This window comes from Amphibalanus amphitrite, unplaced genomic scaffold (assembly GCF_019059575.1).
Source record: "Amphibalanus amphitrite isolate SeventyFive unplaced genomic scaffold, NRLGWU_Aamphi_draft 000144F_arrow, whole genome shotgun sequence".
NCBI classification, from domain to species: domain Eukaryota; kingdom Metazoa; phylum Arthropoda; class Thecostraca; order Balanomorpha; family Balanidae; genus Amphibalanus; species Amphibalanus amphitrite.
The window spans coordinates 603,849-623,637 of record NW_024881639.1 but is presented as its reverse complement, the minus strand read 5'-3'; the positions used below and the strand labels follow the sequence as shown (position 1 = coordinate 623,637).

The following is a 19,789-nucleotide window of genomic DNA, read 5'->3' as shown; positions in this document are numbered from 1 at the left end:
TCGCCGGTCAGTCAAACGCCCCTGTAGAAACCGGACGCTGCGTTTGATCGAGATGGAGTCAGACGATGATTGCAGAAAGCTAATAATATTGAAAAGAGGGCCGGTTGCGTGGCATGTCTGTTCAGAGTTGACATTTTGCTTTACTCCAGTTTATGACCTGAGAGCCTGGCTGGAAGTGACGGATCCAAACTTTTCACGTTAAAATGGCTGAGGGTGCAATAATCTCTAGTCTCTACATAGCGGGCTGGTATAGGAGCGTCTTGCTATGCTGCACCATAGCTGGCTAGTGATTCTATTTTGGCTAGAAATAAGAAATGGCATTGATCATTATCTCCACTGGCGAAAATGGCACTTGACATCACCGAATGCAACGTTCATGTTGTTAGGATACATAAATCAGGAAGATTACGCGAATTAGGTAGGCAAACGTGGAATAAAATAGGTGCTGGATGTTTTGGTTTTGGTGCTGAATCAGCAAACAGCAAATACGGAGTTAAACTAGACGAATCTGGCAACTTTAGGCTGTGTGGAAGCAATTAGGTGCCAGATTCAGATATTAGGGTCGAATAAGCATTTTGGGGCTGATCAGCAATTAGGTGCCAGAAACAGCTTTTTAGGGACCAGAAACAAATATTCCCCTTTTTTTTATCATGCAACGGGACCTAAATGACCATGGACAGAAAACCGTCAGATATTACCGGATAATTGACCAGCCTATCACCCGGCAATTGGAATCGACCTGGTCATCCAGTCAGCAGAGCGCAATGGAACATCCCCTCTCTGATGATAGACTGTCCCATGGTTTTTGGATACTATTGGAAGGGCTGTGGGCAGCACTCGCCCCGAGTGGACGTGGTGGTCGGACTCGGTGTCTACTGTCCACTGACTGCAGGCCACACTAAGTCACAAAACACCGGCTCGGCTCGCCGTTCCCTTGTTGATCAGACCGCGCTCTGCTGTCGGTCGGATACCAAAGCACTGCGGCTCGGCGACCGCTCGCTATTCTTTCGCGACTTTAGGAACGGACCAAGCACCAGCGGCGCCCATTCGCCGGCTTTAATATGGGACAGTTAGCGAGTTAGGGGCGGCGTGTGCGGCATTCCTCTGTGCCGCGCCCGTTTCATCGTCCTCGACTGCGGCTCGTAAACATGGGACGGCCGCCGGGAAGGGTAGCTGCCGGATCCGGGTGGCTACTGGGTGTCTGCTGAACCCGGCAGCGGGTCGCGCGAGCAGCCTTTGCAGCGGGATTGGGCACGGGCCTGGAGGATACAATGGAGTCGTCTCTGGACACTGCCCGAGGTGCAGTTAGGTGTCGGCTTCTGTTTCGGTGCGCCGTGCTCATATTCGAGGGCCAGACCTCCGCCTGTTCTTTCGTCACATGCATGACATGTCTGCAGTGTGCGGCTGTCGCGCTGACACCCACGCTATGCTGGGGCCCTGGGGTGGTCCGGATGTGAAGTTACCTCATACACCATCCCGCCGTTAAAGAACTCTACGTTCGGCGAGGAGTCGGGCTGGTCCCGGACGGCTGTTGAACCCTTTTGTGATGACGAGTGACGAGTGTGTCGACGGGACCACCGCGCCGTCCGACCGGATCCGCTCCCACACCGGGCTCCAGGGACCGCCGGACCTGCCCAGGTGTGTGTGACCGGCCTGTGGCGGCGGCGGCAGGGTGTCGCCGCGCGGCGGGGGGTTCCGGCCGCCGCGCTGTCTGCCCCGCCGTCACCCTGCGCCGGGCGGCCGGTCCCCGGTCCGGTCGGCCGTCCATTGTACCCCTCCGGCCGGCAAACAGGGCAGTGGAGCGGCGCGCGGCGCCCATTGTGCGCCGGCCGGCGATGGCCGCCGCTGACCGCCGATCGGTCACGCCGACACGGTCAGCGCCGGCCGTGATTAGTCAGTGGTCGGCGGCCGGAACTAACCGACAGCTGCCCGCCGGCCGGACACTGGTCACCGGCCGACGCCGCCGCGCTGACAGCTGCTCGGTCAAAGGCCACTGGACCGCGCCGAGGGAACGAGGACCGCCCGTTGTCAGCCTGTCAACTGCCGGCGGGGGGCAACTCGACAAGGGCACTGGAGGACTACTCGGTATTGATTTCGGCATGGCAGTTGCCATGACAATGATTATTTGTCGTCAATCATGGCTCAAATGTTCCGTCAACTTTAGGAGCTATGTCCTTGGGAGATTCATACCAGTTATGATGGGACCTAGGATGGATAGCTTACAATAAGAACAGTTTTTAAGCCTCAAACGAAAGTGGCACTTTTCAGCTGTATTTTGTTTTCCTCTGGTAACAGTTCCGAGGCTGACGTTTGACCAACCCTGCTGTGCTGTGTATTTGCCCGTGACTTCGCGCTTGACTGCCTTCCTTTGGGCCTCTCCCCGCCTTGTAAAGGAGCCGCAACTAATCTGGTCGCTGATTCCGCTCGGTCCGGCCGGCACCCCTGTGCTGGTGGCCCGGTCAGCCGCACCCGGTGGCAGCGGAGGGGGTGGGGAGTCGGTGCTGGTGGCAGTGCCGTGCCGTGTCACTGGTGTCGGCGGGCTGGTGCTGGTGGTGCCGGGCGCTGGTTCCGGTGCCGTGTCACTGGTGCGGTGTCGGACCGCGCCGCGCTGACTCCGGGGACGCCACATTCCGGCGCCTTTGTGCGGCCTCCTGGCCCGGCCGACACCCCTGTGTCTGCGATTAGCCGGCAGTCAGTTGACCCGGCCGGTGCACATAATACGTTTATGGACAGGTCGAGCCGACTGGCTTTGTCGCTGCGTGTTTGCCGCCGGCCGGCGAGCCAAAGGATTAGGACGGCCGGGCCGGTCCTCTGCGCGCCTTTATGTGCCGCCGACTGCGGCCGGTGGTCCCCCCAGTCCGCCCGGCTCCCCGGCCGTCAGTCACTGAGTCAGACGGCTCCGGCCGCTCTCAGGGCCGTGGGTGGTATCGGAACTTCACTGGACGGTAGGCGAGAGCTCTTCTCGGTGTTCAAGATGAGCCAGCATGGACGGACATCACGCATAAGACGACCTCCCAGTAGTAATGACAATATCATACTGTGTATATTGTAGGCTGCACTAGTCTACGGTCCCAATTTTAGCCGAAGAAGGGTCGGTTCTATGACCACTCCTGCCTTTACGTTACCGTACTTGCATTCGTGTCTGTCATTGCAAAAGATGTGCGGAAGGGATGGACAACACGTTAACTTCTGTTCCATGTGACCTTAAAACGAGCTTGGAGGATCATCTATCCAACTTCTAACTTCTAACTATGTTGGAGCTTTAGTGGGCCAGTTCTTGAACGTTTGAAAATGCATTTGTCATTCCTCTACCATGCGTGCCGCCGTTCCATTATTGGTTCTGAGGAATCTCTTTTTGCCTCTCCTGAGCTTATACGATGCAATATAACTAATGCAGTAGGGTTGAATGGTTTTCTTTTCGAGGAAATTTTCAGGGTGTGAGCGGCAGTGCCGGCTCTAATGTCAGTTTGTCCAGCATTGTTCAGCAGTTCGGACCGCTCCGAAATGAGAGATGGCTGTCTGGAGGTACAGCTTTGTTTGCGGACGGTGGTATGTGTGGCGGGCGTGATGGACTGAGCCTGCGGACAATGGCGACCCGGGTCGGTATCTCGGTGTCTGGCCGGGGAACACCTGTTCCCGCCGCGTCTCGCCGGCCGCTCGCCGGTGTGGGGGGCGGAGCTGACGGTGTCGTCGCCGAGACCCGCCTGCTGACGGATCACCGGGGCCGGTGAAAGCTACCCTCCGCGCCGCGTGGAGCCGCCGACACCCCCGCCGGACCCCGCTCCTTGAGATCGGGTAGCTCAAGTGGAAAGGTATTTCCTGGTCAGGGACAGGGAGCGTCCAGTGATGATATGTGTAGTTTGTGGTAGGAAAGGTTCCAATCCGCCGGCCCGCTGCTGGGTCCATGTGAAGGTCCGACCGATGACCACCGTACCGGACGGTGTCGTCAAGGTCGATGTCGCATTGAATAGAGGGTCTGTTGAACTTAAAACTGCTCGATAAGTATTTGCTCGAGAAGGCAGAATGCACTCAACTATGAGATGTGCTGGGTTGTCGTCTTTACCGCATTTCTGGGGAAGGTTTCCCTATGCCCTCTAGTCGGTAATGTTCGTGGCTCGTGCTAACGTCCGGTATCTTCGCGCGATACAAAGTCAATATCTCCTTAAGAATACTCGTATATTTACGCTGTCTTGTTTTACGCAGTTTGACATTTTATGACCTTGTTATAACAACTCATAAGTTTTGCATCGAGTTTTTTTTTTATTGAACATCATCTTCAGTATTACAAAATATACAAAGCAGTTTCAAGCGAACATACATCACTGACAGCACTTGGTATGTACAGTCTGTCTTAAAAGTACCGCGCAAAGTGACGGTGGATCCATCAAGCCTGACCGAGGAAGGGCCTGCTATAATTTGAAAGTCATCGAACCAATTGACTTGGGAATGGACGAGGACGTCCATTGCTTCGGTGACTCAAATTTAGCCGGCCCTTCCTCGGTCAGGCATAATGGATCCACCGTCACTTTGCGCGGTACTTTTAAGACAGACTGTACATACAGTCTGTCTTAAAAGTACCGCGCAAAGTGAGGGTGGATCCATCAAGCCTGACCAAGGAAAGGCCTGCTATAATTTGAAAGTCACCGAACCAATTGACCTGAGGAATGGACGAGGATGTCAATTACTTCGGTGACTCAAATTTAGCAGCCCTTCCTCGGTCAGGCTTGATGGATCCACCCTCACTTTGCGCGGTACTTTTAAGACAGACTGTACATACAGTCTGTCACTATCACTGTACATACAGTCTGTCTTAAAAGTACCGCGCAAAGTGACGGTGGATCCATCAACCCTGACCGAGAAAGGGCCTGCTATAATTTGAAAGTCACTGAACCAAACATACATCACACTCGCGACCAACCTCGATATAGTACGGTCTGGGACGGAGCCGTTGGCCCCCGCCCGCGCCGCCTCGCACCCACGTGCGTCTTTCACGCGAGGCGGCGCCCCCTGACCACCGGCTCACCCCACGGGCCACAGGCGGTCCGAGGGATGCCTCGGAGGCGGGCCTGTGGCCCGCCCCACGGGCCACAGGCAGTTTTGCATCGAGTATAATGATTTCCTTTCAAACTATTTATTTTTGACGAATCTATTTTTCAATCGACAACGGTTAGATGAACAAAAATATTTTCAAACTTTTTCTCGTGCATCCATTTGTTTGTGTTTACAAATCTGAGGCATATTCACTTTCACCCTGTTGTTCCCTGCTCTGTGTGAATCGGCTTCACTAAATTGATTCACCACAGTGATACTTGCCCGCTTGGGTACTCCTGTAATGTGATGTGAAACTCGTTGCATGTCTTAGTTGTCCAGAATCTTAGACGTTTGGCTTATTTACGAAATGATTAAGGATGCCGTCACGGTGACTTGTGTGAAAAGTCCGTCTACAGTCTAAGCTGCTGAAAGTCTGACTGAAGTTGCTTCTGCTCTTTGCATCGTAGCGTGGGCATCGTCCTATTGTGTATTTACCATTTCTTTCCATAGATGGCAGTAGTAGTCCGCGCCTGAAGTTAGGCTGTGCCGCAGTGCTCGAATCCGGCTACTGCCGCTAGAATGGCTATCATTGTAACGACTCGATTCTGCTATCGAGGGCTCAAGCTTCCTGAATCATTGCGGTCGTCTAGAGCCCAACCAATGTTCTGGAGGTGTGTGGGATGGACTTTTCGTTCAACAGCGTTGATCTCCGACTGGAGCGGGGTATTTGAAGGTTCCGGGAGGACCGGAGTCATATCAGTGCCGCCTGACAGGCTGTGGGGAGGTCGGGGTGAAGGGGGCCGCCAATAGTTTCCGACTCGGGAACAGTCGGCCACAGCGGTCGGCCGGTCGGTCGACGACGGGTCAGCGCGCGCCGCCCCGGCCGCCGCCGCCATTCGCCGCCGCCGCCGGCCGGCCCCGCCCACACCGCCCGGGCGGACCAACCAGCGGCCGCGCCGCCGACAACGCCCGAATTAGATAATAGACGAGCCGGCCGACCGCGCCGCCACCGCCGCCGTCCGGCCTCGGCTGATTGGGACGACAGCCGATCTGCTTGACTTGCTCTCGGCCAGGATTATATTCAATTGCCGACTCGACTTCTAATGGCCAGCCATTGATACCATTATATAAAGGCGAATCTATCATCGGCCGGACTAAGTGCTTGTAATGGTTTCAGCAGCGGCCGGTCCCGGCGTTTTAACGCTGCTTTGGTGGAGATAAATGATGGAAGCGCCGGCGGACAAGTGACAGATGCCGTCGACAAATTAATGGGAAACTCGTCTGGAAAATAGCGCTGCCGTGCGCTGTAATTCAATCGCGGCGCGGTATCGGCGCCGGAGTGGGCGGCCGGCGCGATGGCATCTGCAGACCCGCCGCCTGCGGTGGGGCCGAGCAAAGGCGGCGAGGGACGGCCGTGGCGGGATGGGAATCGAGACGCCAGAGGACGGAAAGTGGTGGGCCAAAACATGGCTCGAGAGGATTTAGCAAACGCCTGAAGACTGGCAGCAAAGCGATTCAGTCTTACCTATGTATGAGATGAAGGTCACGCGAAGAGTCATTAATCAAACGCACAACCGAAATTGATCTTGTAAGCCTTATGACAAAAAATATGTCGTTTTTGTTAATTTTTTTGTTTGTTTGTTTCGGTTTTTCCCATGTCTATTGAACTGTCCACCATGTAAAACACAGCGGAACGGGTATGCGAGAGTATCCCTTCCGGCCCAGTTAGCATCCAACCGTTTGATTCATATATATGATAAGTATATTTTCAATGTATGTGTTCAATTTTCATGAGTTTCCTTCATTTCCGATTTTTATGTGTTCAGTTTTTATTCATCGTTTCCTTTCAGCATGTCCGATACTTTACCGTTATTCGGAACCACTGCATGGTTCGATGAGTCGTTGAAAGCACCCTGGTGGTACACTCGGGGGCAGATTGATGTTCCACCACTCCCTACCCATCGGGCTCCCATGGCTCCCGCACTGGCTGCTGTCAGTGGCAGGACTGGCAGCACTGGCATTGGCAGGCAGTGCTGAGCAGTGCTGAGGGCAGGCAACATTGGCAGCAGCCACTGCTGATCCATGGGAGCCCGATGGGTAGGGAGTGGTGGAACATCAATCTGCCCCCGAGTGTACTCTGGTGAACAAAAGTGGCAGCTGAGGCCCTGAAGGGGTCGGTTCTTCGAGAGTCAAAACTCAGTGAGGCTCAGAAACACCATTGCGGCCCCCATTCAAATCCATGGTCGGCTGCAGAGTGTCCGTGACACCAGCTGCCGTCATTGGGGTGGAGGCACCGATGGCGACGGCCGAATGGAATGGAGACACTCCATAGGGAAACTCGGTCATCAACTCTTCACTCGGACCGGATCCACCGACTGGCACTTGGGGCTTACGGAACTGACTTTGTACTGCTCACTGCTTACGTGGCTAGCTCGCGGTACTCGCTTAGAACTCGCTCTCGCGGTACTCGCTCTCGCTTGGTGCTCATAGCTCATAGCTTTGCTTTTTGTCGGATGTTATATCATCATCTCAGCAGAGATATCCGGCTGCTTCCCGACGTTCTAACAGCCCTGCAGCAGCAAATACAGGCATCTGCACCCCGTCCCTGGTGATGTCTACCGGTTCGTAGCAGTTGTCTACGCCGGCCCGCGGCAGATAGCCTGTGAGCCGGCGCGGCGCCGCTCCGGTCCTAATTGGCCGGCCGATGAGTAACGAGCCCGGTGCCGGCCGGTCCTGTTTTATCACCGGCCGACGCGCCACCATTTGTCTCGGCCGCCGCATCGATTGTCGACACCGGCCGGCGCGCCGCTTTGTCCGGTGGCGGCGTTTCCGGCGCGGTGGCGGCGTGAAATGTGCCGCTGACGCGCCACTGTGCGCCGCTGAGCGATCACTGGAGAAGTGGGCCACGGTGACGGCCGCTGGGTCTTGAGACACTCTGGTGGCTGACTCCGGTGACCGACCGGTGTCGAGGCGCAGCGCGGAGTCTGATGAGCCACGGCGGGCTGCGACACCACCGCTGGAGAACGTGACTGGTGTACCGCGCACCAGAGATAAATGGATACATGAAGTGGCTCGTTTTTCAAAGCGATAACCTCGTCGACACCATGTCGTGCTGGACACGTTGCTGCGGAGAGGCAACTAACGGCTTGTTGAACAACTCGGTTGAACGGGAGGTTGAACGGATTTAGTTGGCGAAACACAAACAATATCTAGAGAAACATCTGCCTTATTGCCGTCAGCACTCAGCGCTGATCATTTTAAATTTCAATCGCATCAGATATTTATGTACTTAACTGTCTGTGTATTTTCATAAGTTACGGCAAGACAACAGGGCACAAGCTTCACGAGCCACACATGTTTTAAGCTTGTTTTCGATCGCAAATGTTTATCTGCCATTCTTTTTCTCGCCTTATCAGCGCAATTGTCATTTTCCATGGCTGCCCTGTTATGTTGGCTGCCGAATCCACAGCGGCCTTCGAAAAGCCACACTACCTCTCTGGCGCCTTTCTGGGTAGCCATTCATACTGCACCCAGCATCACTGCCGTCCGCTGCAGCCCACGTCGCCGCCGCCCGTTCGAGCCCTCGCTGCCGCCGTGGGCCCCTGGCGCCGGCAGCGCCCGGCGGCGGGCTCGGCGGCGGCTCGAGAGGCCGTTTTGTCGCGGCATTCAGCAGGCGGCGCTAATGGCCTCGGCTGACATTCAGCGCCGGGTCCATTTAATGCCGTTTATCGAGTAGAATGGTAATTTATTGTGGCATTGAGCGGCGCGGCCGGCGGCTCACCTGGCGGTGACTGCAGCCGGGCCCCGTGTGACTGACTGCCAGTGTGCGCGCCCGGACAGTGACGGCGCTGTGACTCTGGCGGCAGCTGCACGGACGCCGCATTCACCGGACGCGCACAATGGAGCCGCACAAGGTGTCGACGGGACGGGACCGAGGCTGTCGGCGGGCCAGGGTAGCACGCCGGGGACGGTCCCATAGTCAGAGGCCGCGGCCAGGACCTGCTTAGAGAACGGGCCCGTCAACTTCACAGGGAAAGTCAAGTCGTGTCTGGCCGCAAACCAAGCAACAGCGAGTGAAATCAATGGATGAAGTACATGTTGATGGTGATGAAAATGAATTGAATTGGTGAAGAAAATGAATTGATGGTGAAGAAAACGTAGCACCCTGCCCATCCACCAGCGCTTCAATATCTTCAGCCTTACCTATTTTCCAAGGGACTTTTTGCGCTATGTAGGGCGCCACGCTCGCTCTTCTGCCCCATTTTTTCCGCCACATTCTTTGCTCTCCCCCTTCTCTCTGTCACTCTCCCAATTTGTCACTCCTCTTTCTCACTCAACGGCTCTAGTCTCCACATTCTGGAATCGCCGCTGACAGTTTCGGTGACGATCCAGGACGTCACCTTGGAGAGGTGGTGAGCTCCATTACGCCTCTTATGGCACCTGCCAGGAGCGTAGCTGCTCGAGCTGGTGCATATGGTTGATCAGCCGCCGTAGGATGGGTGATTGCCATCTGGAAGGAAGGTACTACCATTCACGGCCCGGCATGAGGGAGGCCTCACTGGATGGATGTCAATCCCTTTCATATGCATATTGATAACGACTCTTTCATCGCGTTTATTTGTGCCGCTTAAACGATTGGCCTTTTTCAGCTGGCATTCTCATCGGTGCCATCGACACCGGCTAATTGTTTGTCTGCTGTTTTTGTTATTATGCACAGGCGACCAAGTGGCACTCTCCACAGGATGGTGAGTTGTGCGAACGTCTCTGTGATTCGCCCCTGTGTGACGCGACCAGAGGCCATCAGGACCGCTGTACCGTCTCCGTGACTCGACTCTGACCGGTGTATCTCGACTGCGACGCATCTCTGGCTGTGACGGCCGTGACGCCTGCTGGGGCGGCGCCGCGCCGTGACAGTCTTTACCGATCGTTCGTCCCGCTGACGGAGCCCGTCTGGGACGGCGGAGGGCGGCGAGATGGGGTGGAGACGGCGGGGAGGGCGGTGATTGCGGCCGACCGATTGCCGCTCGCCTTTTTACCGCGCCGCCTGCCGACTTAATTCGCGCTCAGCGCCACTTGTTACCACCACATCATCAATTGGCACCTATGACAAATTGTGTGGAAGCCGATATGAGGTGGCACCATCTGCTGTTCGGGGCGCCGGAGACGCTGAGGGGCGGCAGAGAGGCTGCGGGCGGACGGACGGAGCGGCCGCAGCGGCGGACGACACAGCGGGACTCCGACACGCTGATTGTAATTACCGACACAGCCAGGGCCTTGGCGCATCATTCAATCATTCACGGTCTCTTCACTTCTGTTTTTGTAGAAAATAGTTTTTTCTGTGCTTTGTTTCCTCAAAACCAGTCGCTGTTTGTTAGACCACGAAAGGCACTTGCGGTCAAACACATCAATATGGGTTGTTCTTGAGTCTTGGTGGTTGGCTATTTTATTTTGATTGTTGAATGTGGGGACTTACAGTTGGCTCTGTTCCGGAAACAGGCATTCTCTTATGAAGCCATTCCGGGAAACTGAATCATCTCGGTGCGCAGCGGCTGCCGGCCGCACGGGTCACTGAGGACCGCTGTTTCTGTGAAGCTCGGCGGCAGCTCGGCCGGCAGCTCGGCCGGCAGATACGGCCTGTCGGCTCCCACCAGCGGCCGTCGGTCAGCGGTTTAATAAGGCCACTGATGGTCGGCTGGGCGGACCCCGCCGGCCCACTGACGGCTCTGACGGACGACCCTGGGACGTCGGCCGGCTGGGGACTCGGCCGAGGCCCGCCCGAGCAGCTCGGCGCGCACTTTTATTAAATTCTTTACGAGCGGCCGCCTTTGAGAAGGTGCGGCGCGCGGCGCGGCGGCGTGTGTGATGTATGGCCGCGGCGCGGCCGGCAGGCGGCGCGCCTCTCAATGGCAGCGCTGATGCCGGCGATCATTTGCTGGGGCCCGGAGCGGGCCCGCCGCGCGCTGATACACGGCATTACACGGCGTTACGGGGCGCGCGCTGCCAGACATCCATTCGGGGGCGCCGCGACACGATGAGATGGGCCTCAATTTGAGCTGCGTCCCGACCCGGCAGGCGCTCGTTTGTTTGAGGCTGTGGAGGCGACACTCGGATTGTTTCGTCGCTCAGCACCCCGCGCACCCGCTCAAACAAATGTTTATCCGTCGCTCTGTGTCGTGTGTTTGTCTTTCCGTTCGCCGGTGTGTGCCCTCCTTGTCAGGAGTGTCAGCAGATGGAGGTGCTGATCGCGCCAACGCTGCAAAGGTAGCTGTGTTTAGCTTAATTTTCGCACTTGTGAGTCCTTTGTGTAAAACGCACTTCATAGACAAGCGACTGCTCTTGTCTAGTCTATGATTACCGGTGTCTGCTGTTCGTATATTATCGTTTATCTCAGTAGTGAACTTTCAAGTGATCCAACACTCTGCCTGTGATTCTTTCAGTAATCTCAAACTAGCGGGTATGGGCGTCATTCATCGTCGCCTGCCTGAATAGTGGCCACCCTGCGCTCTCCGTCCGACCGTGCGCTCCCCGTGTCTGCCTACAGAGCGGGCGCTGTCACTGGCTTCCCATCAAACCCTGTACTCTATGTGCTCCCCGTCTTACCATGCTGCTCCCCGTGTCTGCCTACAGAGTGGGCGCTGTCACTGGCTTCCCCATCAAACCCTGTACTCACTGTGCTTTTCATTCATTCATTCATTCATTCAGTGTATTTTGGTAACCACGAACAAAAAATATCGGCGAAAATAATCGCGGATCGGCGCAAAAGCAAAATGCTTAAATCAAAGCGCCTTTCCCACAAAACATAAGCACAAAAAACACACAAAAAAGGAAATATTAACACGAAAATTAAGTGCAAAGTAAAACCACCTGGCCACAGGTCACGACGGCCCCGCCAACAGCCCGCCGAGCAGCCCTCCGGACATAGTCCTTTGTGTAAAACGCACTTCATAGACTGCTCTCCGTCTTACCATGCTGCTCCCCGTGTCTGCCTACAGAGCGGGCGCTGTCACTGGCTTCCCCATCAAACCCTGTACTCACTGTGCTCTCCGTCCGACCACGCTGCTCCCCGTGTCTGCCTACAGAGCGGGCGCTGTCACTGGCTTCCCCATCAAACCCTGTACTCACTGTGCTCTCCGTCCGACCATGCTGCTCCCCGTGTCTGCCTACAGAGCGGGCGCTGTCACTGGCTTCCCCATCAAACCCTGTACTCACTGCTCTCCGTCTGACCATGCTGCTCCCCGTGTCTGCCTACAAAGCGGGCGCTGTCACTGACAGTGGCTTCCCCATCAAACCCTGTACTCACTGTGCTCCCCGTCTGACCATGCCGCTCCCGGTGTCTGCCTACACAGCGGGCGCTGTCGCTGGCTTCCCCATCAAACCCTTTACTGACTGTGCTCCCCGTCTTACCATGCTGCTCCCCGTGTCTGCCTTCAGAGCGGGCGCCGTCCCCGGTGTCTTCGTTTAACTCTGTACTTTCTCTGTTCCCCGTCTGAGTCCTACAGAGTCTGACTCCCTGTGCTCCCCGTGTCTGCCTGCAGAGCGGGCGCCGTCGCCGGTGGACCCATCCAGCTGCCCGATCTGCTGCGAGGCGCTGCGGCCTGGAGAGGTGGCCAGCCACTGCCGCGCAGAGCTGGAGCGACTGCTGCAACAGACCATCGGCGCCCGAGAGCGACACGACCGTGACGGACTCGGCTGGGAGGTAAGGTGCGGGGCGAGCGACACGACCGTGACGGCCTCGGCTGGGAGGTAGGTCTGAGAGACGAGCGACACGATTGTCACGGCCTCGGCTGGGAGGTGGGTGCGGGGCGAGCGACACGACCGTGACGGCCTCGGCTGGGAGGTAGGCGCGGGACGAGCCATACGGCCCCTCGGCTGGGGGGTGGGTGCGGGACGAACAACTGGGCCCCTCGGCTGGGAGGTAGGCGCGGGACGAGCCATACAGCCCCTCGGCTGGGAGGTGGGTGCGGGACGAACAACTCGGCCCCTCGGCTGGGAGGTAGGCGCGGGACGAGCCATACAGCCCCTCGGCTGGGAGGTGGGTGCGGGACGAACAACTCGGCCCCTCGGCTGGGAGGTAGGCGCGGGACGAGCCACACGGCCCCTCGGCTGGGAGGTGGGTGCGGGACGAACAACTCGGCCCCTCGGCTGGGAGGTAGGCGCGGGACGAGCCATACGGCCCCTCGGCTGGGAGGTGGGTGCGGGACGAACAACTCGGCCCCTCGGCTGGGAGGTAGGTCTGAGAGACGAGCGACACGGCCGCGACGGCCTCGGCTGGGAGGTAGGTCACCGGTCGGATATTGTTGCCCGTCAGTGGTCACAGGTCATCGGTTACCGGTCACAGCTCAGTGTGTCCAGTGTCCACCATACCTACTGTTGGTCGGAGATGTGGAACACCGCGCCCTCTCATTGACTGGCGACTTCATGTTTGTAGCTGATATCAATATATTTTATTTACTGACAGTACGTAACAATAATCAATCAACGCTCGGGTAATAAAGCTCTGAAGTGGTTTACAACAAAGATCAAAACAAAGATGTCCCATCGTGAAATCCGCTTTGCTCAACTGACGGGTGAATCAGTAGCCTCGTCTTTGATGCAATTGATTGAACGTAACGGAGGCTGAGGAGTGAGCCAGGACCGTTATTAACCTTCCGAATAAGACATTATGGTTTAAATGGTACTGTTTGCTTCTTTAGGGCGCGCGCTTGTTTCCATACATTTATTTCCTGTGATATTATCGGCGTTGTGAACATGTTTGTTCTCGTCGTTAGTTCCGGCCGCCGCGTGACCTCTCCCCCGCCCGCCGCCCGCCGCTCGCCTCTCGCTGCCGACACGGGCCCGCCGCCGGCCGCCCTCTGACATGTTTGCCGGCCTGTTGTCTCGTCAGCCGGCGGGCCGCAGGCAATCTTCGCGACACGATTTAAGCGAAACTGTTTAAAAGAAATCTCCTGGCAACTTGGCGACTCATTCTTTTAATCGCGCTATCCAATCTAAGCAAAAACCCGGACGCAGCCGGCGTTTTCTGTCGCGGAGAATCCCTTTGACATCGCAAAATAAGGCAAGCATAAAAGCGGACGCACCGTCTAACTGGTGCTTTTAATTAAAAAGAGCCGGGATCACGGACTCTGCCCTAACTAACAATTTCCCTCGTTTAATTGGAGCGTAATTGAAAGAACTTTGGAGAATTAGGGGATGATTATGAGTTTGTTTTCCGGAGCTTGCCAAATGAGCGTCAACCGAGGTGTAAAAGTCTGTGTTGGTGTAATGCCTCCTTCGAACCCTCCATTCCATGAATGCTTGGCCGGAGGGAGGCGTCGACATCCAACGTTTTAATGAGGCTGAACCGAGCGGTGGCTGGTGGGCGAAAGGGTTCGGTGCGGACCCGACACCCTTCAGAAAATCGGTGTGACGTTGAGAAAATCGGTGTTATGGTGAGAATAGAGGTAGTCGTTCTGTTTAGCAAGTGCCTTTTCCCTAAGCATTGACATGAAGCGTATGATGAGATCCGTGCTCAATGTGCTGCGTCCGTACTACGGTACTACATATCCAATTTGCAACTTTGGTCATGGCTCGAGCTGGTCGAGCTGCTATGACGGATTCCCTGCATCGCGCACACCGGTGATTTGGCGGCGCTATCGCTTTACAGCCCGGCCCCGTGTTTGTATACCTGTTGAAGCACACGTCCTCTGTTCCACACAGCTGTGTGCGTTGCCAGCGGTCGCTGATTGTGTTATACGTCGCCTAGTATCACATCTGTCCTGGCCATAAAGTGTCCGCATCTGCAGGACGACCGCTCGTAAAGCACCGGCGGACACTGTGGAGCTGCAGGTTTTACGGTCTCTCGGACACGGCCTGTCGCTGTTCCTGTCACCAGCGACGCCAGAAACGCCGCCCCGCCCCTGTCTGCCCATTGAGCGCAGTATCGCACCTTGCAGGCCGCCGCTGGGCGGTGAATAGGGAATGTCTGGCCGTTCAGTTCCCAGGTCCATAGCTCAGGAGGACGTGTCGGGTGGGGAGCTGGTGGAGGTTTATCACCGCCACTCTCTGTGTTCGAATACTTCAGCGCGGACGGCACCGACTAAAGGGTCACGGCGTGCGCCTATGTCGTTAAATGTGTATGCAATGCTGGGTTGACGCGGGAACGTCTCCGAACCGCGAACGCCATGGCATATTGGTGAAATTTCCTGCGACCGCCACATGAGACTGTCAGCGCACAACTTACGATGCACTAGCCTTTATTTTCAAAGCTATCTGCGCTTCTGAACCTGCGCTGCTTTCGGCTCCAACTTATGTTCTGCTTGTCCTCAACAGCCGGTGATTTGTTGTCATTGCTCCGTACCCTGAGCCCGTGCCCTGTGCGCGGTGAGTCCGTATCCCGTACCTCTGCGCCGTACGGTGCCAGCCGCCGGCCGCGGGTCCGTGCCACTCGATTACTCGCAAACACGTGCCGGGTAATGGTAATGGTTTTATTGAATTAAAGCCCGATTGTCGCCCGTGTTAATCTCGGCGGTCAAATGTGCCACTTTACGACGGCCCGGTGCATTTGGCTGGAGCCTTTCAATCGATTTTATTGTTTTATGGTTTTATGGCTGGCGGCTGGGCCGGCCGCTCAAATGGGTCCCCGTGTGCTCACCATCGGCCGGCCGACCGCTTTTAAAGACTAACAAGGGGATAAAGAGTTCCAAACACAATAACACTAAACCAATCAAACGCGGCCGCCTATAATTGTCGGCACTTCGTTATATCTTAACCATCTGCTCTGGGAAAGGCTGGCGGCTGGCGGCCGGCTCGGCTCGGCTCGGGCTGGCGTGGCGCTGGCCCGATGGCGGAGCGTCCTACCCCGGGGGTGTGTAACACGTGTCACCTGCAGTGGCGGGCTGGTAGGAGCGGGGAGAGATAAACTACACGGCGCCGGCGAGCCGTCAACACCTGCCGCCGGCCCCGCCCGCGGTCCGACGGGGCGGGCAGGCGCACCTGGCCGGCTCCCGACTCGGGGAGTCACAGCACATCCTGACTCTGGACCCACGATGTCCGACTCTAGGACTGTCCGCGGATCCAGAGATGCTGGATAGCGGCGGTTAGTGTATGTGATTGGCTCATTCGTCTTCGCCATCGCCACTCGATCAATGCATTTATCCGGACGGTAATGGGAATCAGCCACTCACGCTGCGATTTCATTTGAAGTCGTGCCGCCGCCTGGCCGGGAGGCTGAGGGCCGGTGGTCGAGCCGCCGCGCTGTGCGTGCTCTCTGTCCTCTGCGGTTTGTTGGGGTGCACCTTCCGGCCTCCACCTGATACTAACCGATCGGCCCGCTCCGGGCGCCGGAAACTGGGTGTGCCCCGCCGCCGGGCCGGTCTCCGACCTGGCCCGTAACCCCATCCGGTCTGCAGGAAACGCCGACTGCGTTTTACCGGGGCGGGAGCTGCGTATGAGAGAACGGGTGGCCTTTTTGTGCCGGTTTCTGTGGGAGTTTGATGCGGAAATACGCGACCTAGCTGAACTCTGCCTTGTTTTGTATGCTCCGAGCTTAGCTGACTCGGTTGTCAAAAGTGTTCTTTATTCCGTCATTGTGCTGAAATTGAAAGGCTTTTTGAGAAAGTTACTGCGTTATCTCACATATTGAAATTTTGAAAGTGTCACATTGCGATCATTTTTGCTATGGAGAATCTTGCCGTTTATTCGACTTCAGTGTCGAATACCGCATATATTTGAACTGTGAAGTCGTTGAATCGCCGGCAACTGTTATCAAAGTTTTTGATTGATAGGTATTACTTGTAGAATGCTTTCTGTTTCTGATAGTATTTTGCTCTCAGATAACTTTCATTTACTCCTTTATGCTTCTGGGATTAAAACGCTGAAATTCGGATAAATGATGATTTGGTGCATCATATTTGCGTCTGTTTTGCGTTGTTTAGAACCCCATATTCCCTTCAGCAAACGCAACTCATTGTGCTAAAAGATGATGTAAGATCATCTGGGCAGTATTGTTATTTCTCTGGTGCCCCAGGCGTGTAATTTGCCTGCGCCCGTGACCGTGCCGGGCTGGCGGCCGATTATTTACCGCGCTCCCTCTCTTTCATTGCACTCGAACCGGCCCCGTCCCCGGCGCGGCCAGGTGATATCGGACCGCTATTGTCAGCGCCCGGCCGGCTATTGGGAGAGTAAATCGGCCCCGGGCGACCAGTTGAGACGGACCCGACTGGCGGCCAATACAGACGCCACAGGCCGGACGGGCGCAGCCAATACAGCCCCATCAGGCCAGCCAGCTACCAGGCCGGACTGCACATCGATGGAGCGGGCTGACGAAAGATGAGCAGCAAATCACTGAGGATGCATGGCGCTCTTGGCATGACGGCCATGCTGCCGTGGGGTTGATGGTTAGGTACAACGCCTATCCAGACCCCTCTGATAAGAGTGGCGGCTCGCGGAGGCTGGCTGACCTCGACCAGCCGAGTTCCTGCGGTCGCTTGGGCTGTTTTCAAACAGCAACTCTATAAACCCGGTCAGAGACAGCTCAATGCCACTGCGGGTAGATGCGGGCGGCTTACGGAGGCGACACTGTGTAAAGGCGCTGTTTTATGATGCCGCCCGGATTTGGTGCGCGTGGCTGATAACAGACCATTCAGCGATGAGCGACTTCACGAGTTTGGAATGTCCTCTTCGATAGTTCAAGCTCTGGTGTTGCCTGCGCCACATCAAACAAGAAACAGACTCCAATTCAAATTCAAACAGCACATATTTCGATATTTGATTGCGGTGAGATGACTCTTGTTTGCTCACATTTCGGAAAAGCATGCTTCGAACAAACATTCTTACCTGCCAATCGACGTCTTGTCCGACCACCCTACCTTGCCGTCCATCGTCATTCGTTCGTTACGAACCTTTGTAAGGGGTTGCGGTTCTGCTGCCTGTGATGATCGCAGTATTGGCGTCTATGCTGACCAGTATGAACCCGTTGTTGACCCCGATACTGACCCTGTCGTTAACCCTGGCTGACCCGTGTGACCTATGTGCCCGGCAGACATACCACCGGGTGCGCAGTAACCGGCAGCTGCGACTCCGCTGTAAGATGCGCAAACGCCGCGGCGAGGACCCGAGCGACTGCGGCGGCGGCTGCGGGCCGGACCGCGCCGACCAGCAGCACTCGACCCGGCTGGCGCCACCGGCCAAGGTAACGTCCGACGAGACACGCCAGGCGGCCTACTGGGCACACCACTATTTTTCGTCAGCCTGCTGTAGTATGATGACTGGCGGTCTCGATATTTTTGACTTACATATGCCTTGGCTTGTTTTATAGTCATGCTTCAGTTAATTGCTGTTTAGGGTCGTTTTCTGTCCGTCTGCGTCTGGCTGTGTCTCAGTACCCCGGCCTCTAACCGTGCCTTCCCTCCCCGCAGCGCCCTGCCACGGCGCTGGGCGGCGCCGCGGTCCCGGCCAGCCCCGGGAAGCCGGCGCCGGCCGTCGCGCCCGACGATGACGAGGAGGTGGATGTGCTGGGAGACGCCGACTGTAACGGCGGCGCCCCGGCCGGCGGCGGTGGGCCGGCGGCCGACTGGCGGCGGCCCAGGGACGACTCGGGCGCCACAGACCTGCGGACCACCGGTCAGTGAGGGACCAACCGAGGGGAGGGGGCGCCACAGACCTGCGGACCACCGGTCAGTGAGGTGACCTACCGAGGGGAGGGGGCGCCACCGACCTGCGGACCACCGGTCAGTGAGGGGACCTACCGAGGGGAGGGGGCGCCACCGACCTGCGTATGACTGGTCAGTGAGGGAAGCAGCGGGGATAGTGGAGCTTCAGGGCGGTGTGCTGGAGCTGGGATGATGCGACTTTCTGGGAGTTAAGACTGAGCTGCTGAACGTTTTGAGTCAACAACGCCGTGTCCCGGGCCAGGCCTATGGACATAGTGGCCCGCTCCAGTCCTGGGTGCGATGATTATCTGACTCACCTACTGAGTGAGTTAGCGAGTTACTGACTTTCTGACCCTTGTCTCTGCCCAGGTGTGGACGTGGCGGCCCGCGCCAGCCCCGTGTATGAGGACGGTGTGCCGGACACCACAGCAGAGAAGGGCTCCGCGACCAGGTCAGTCGTAAAACATTTCTGGACAGCACTTCTCTCTTCAGTACCGGCGCTGTGTGACCCGTCCAGCTAAACTTAACTTGTTCTGTGGTGTTGCCGTTCTTACTTGGCTGGCGTTACCTTTTTTGTGACAAAGCCTCTCAGTCCCAATAACAGGGACAGCTACAATATCAAGCCTCATAGCTTTGACGGGTTCCCCTCAGCCCCTTCCCCCTGCCGACAGTGCCCTGACCTTCCCTGTATGTGTGTGTATTTCAGTGACCCGTCGGCGCCACTGGCCGCTGAGCTGGAGCGGCTGCGCGCCCAGCTGGCGGCGCTGGAGCACGAGACGAGCCGGTACCGGTGCGGCGTGTGCAGTCGCGCCTTCCGCCAGCCGCTGGTCTCCACACACTGCTGGCACGTGCACTGCACGCCCTGCTGGAACGCCGCGCTGGTCAGTACGGGTGCGGCGCCGCGCAGAAGGGTTCCCAGCTCAGCGGCTTCACCGCTACTTAAGTGTTAGTCGTCGTAACAAGTAATCTTTATGGTCGTGACCAGACTGTTGGTGGACTTAACATCAAGGGAAGGACGGAAGTCTTAAAAGCTGGATTACTGACTTATAACGCACTTTGCCAAATGTTAAACGGATAAAAAATAATCGTTGACTTAGGATGGTGAGTTAAGCTCGCCGAAGTAATGGCAG

At 56.7% G+C, this 19,789-nt stretch overlaps 1 protein-coding gene across 4 annotated transcripts in view; it reads left to right on the top strand.

Moving 5' to 3' along the window:
- LOC122382681 (E3 ubiquitin-protein ligase RNF220-like) overlaps nucleotides 1-19,789 on the top strand; it is a 44,743-nt gene that overhangs the window by 23,759 nt on the left and 1,195 nt on the right. For all 4 annotated transcript variants that reach the window (XR_006256717.1, XM_043368341.1, XM_043368343.1 and 1 more), the window contains exons 4-8: nucleotides 12,567-12,727; nucleotides 18,050-18,199; nucleotides 18,426-18,630; nucleotides 19,029-19,110; nucleotides 19,366-19,540. Coding sequence is in view for 3 of the 4 variants with exons in the window: in XM_043368341.1 (XP_043224276.1) it covers nucleotides 12,567-12,727; nucleotides 18,050-18,199; nucleotides 18,426-18,630; nucleotides 19,029-19,110; nucleotides 19,366-19,540 (773 nt within the window). In the remaining variant the exon portion in view is untranslated. The remainder of the gene's footprint in view (nucleotides 1-12,566; nucleotides 12,728-18,049; nucleotides 18,200-18,425; nucleotides 18,631-19,028; nucleotides 19,111-19,365; nucleotides 19,541-19,789) is intronic.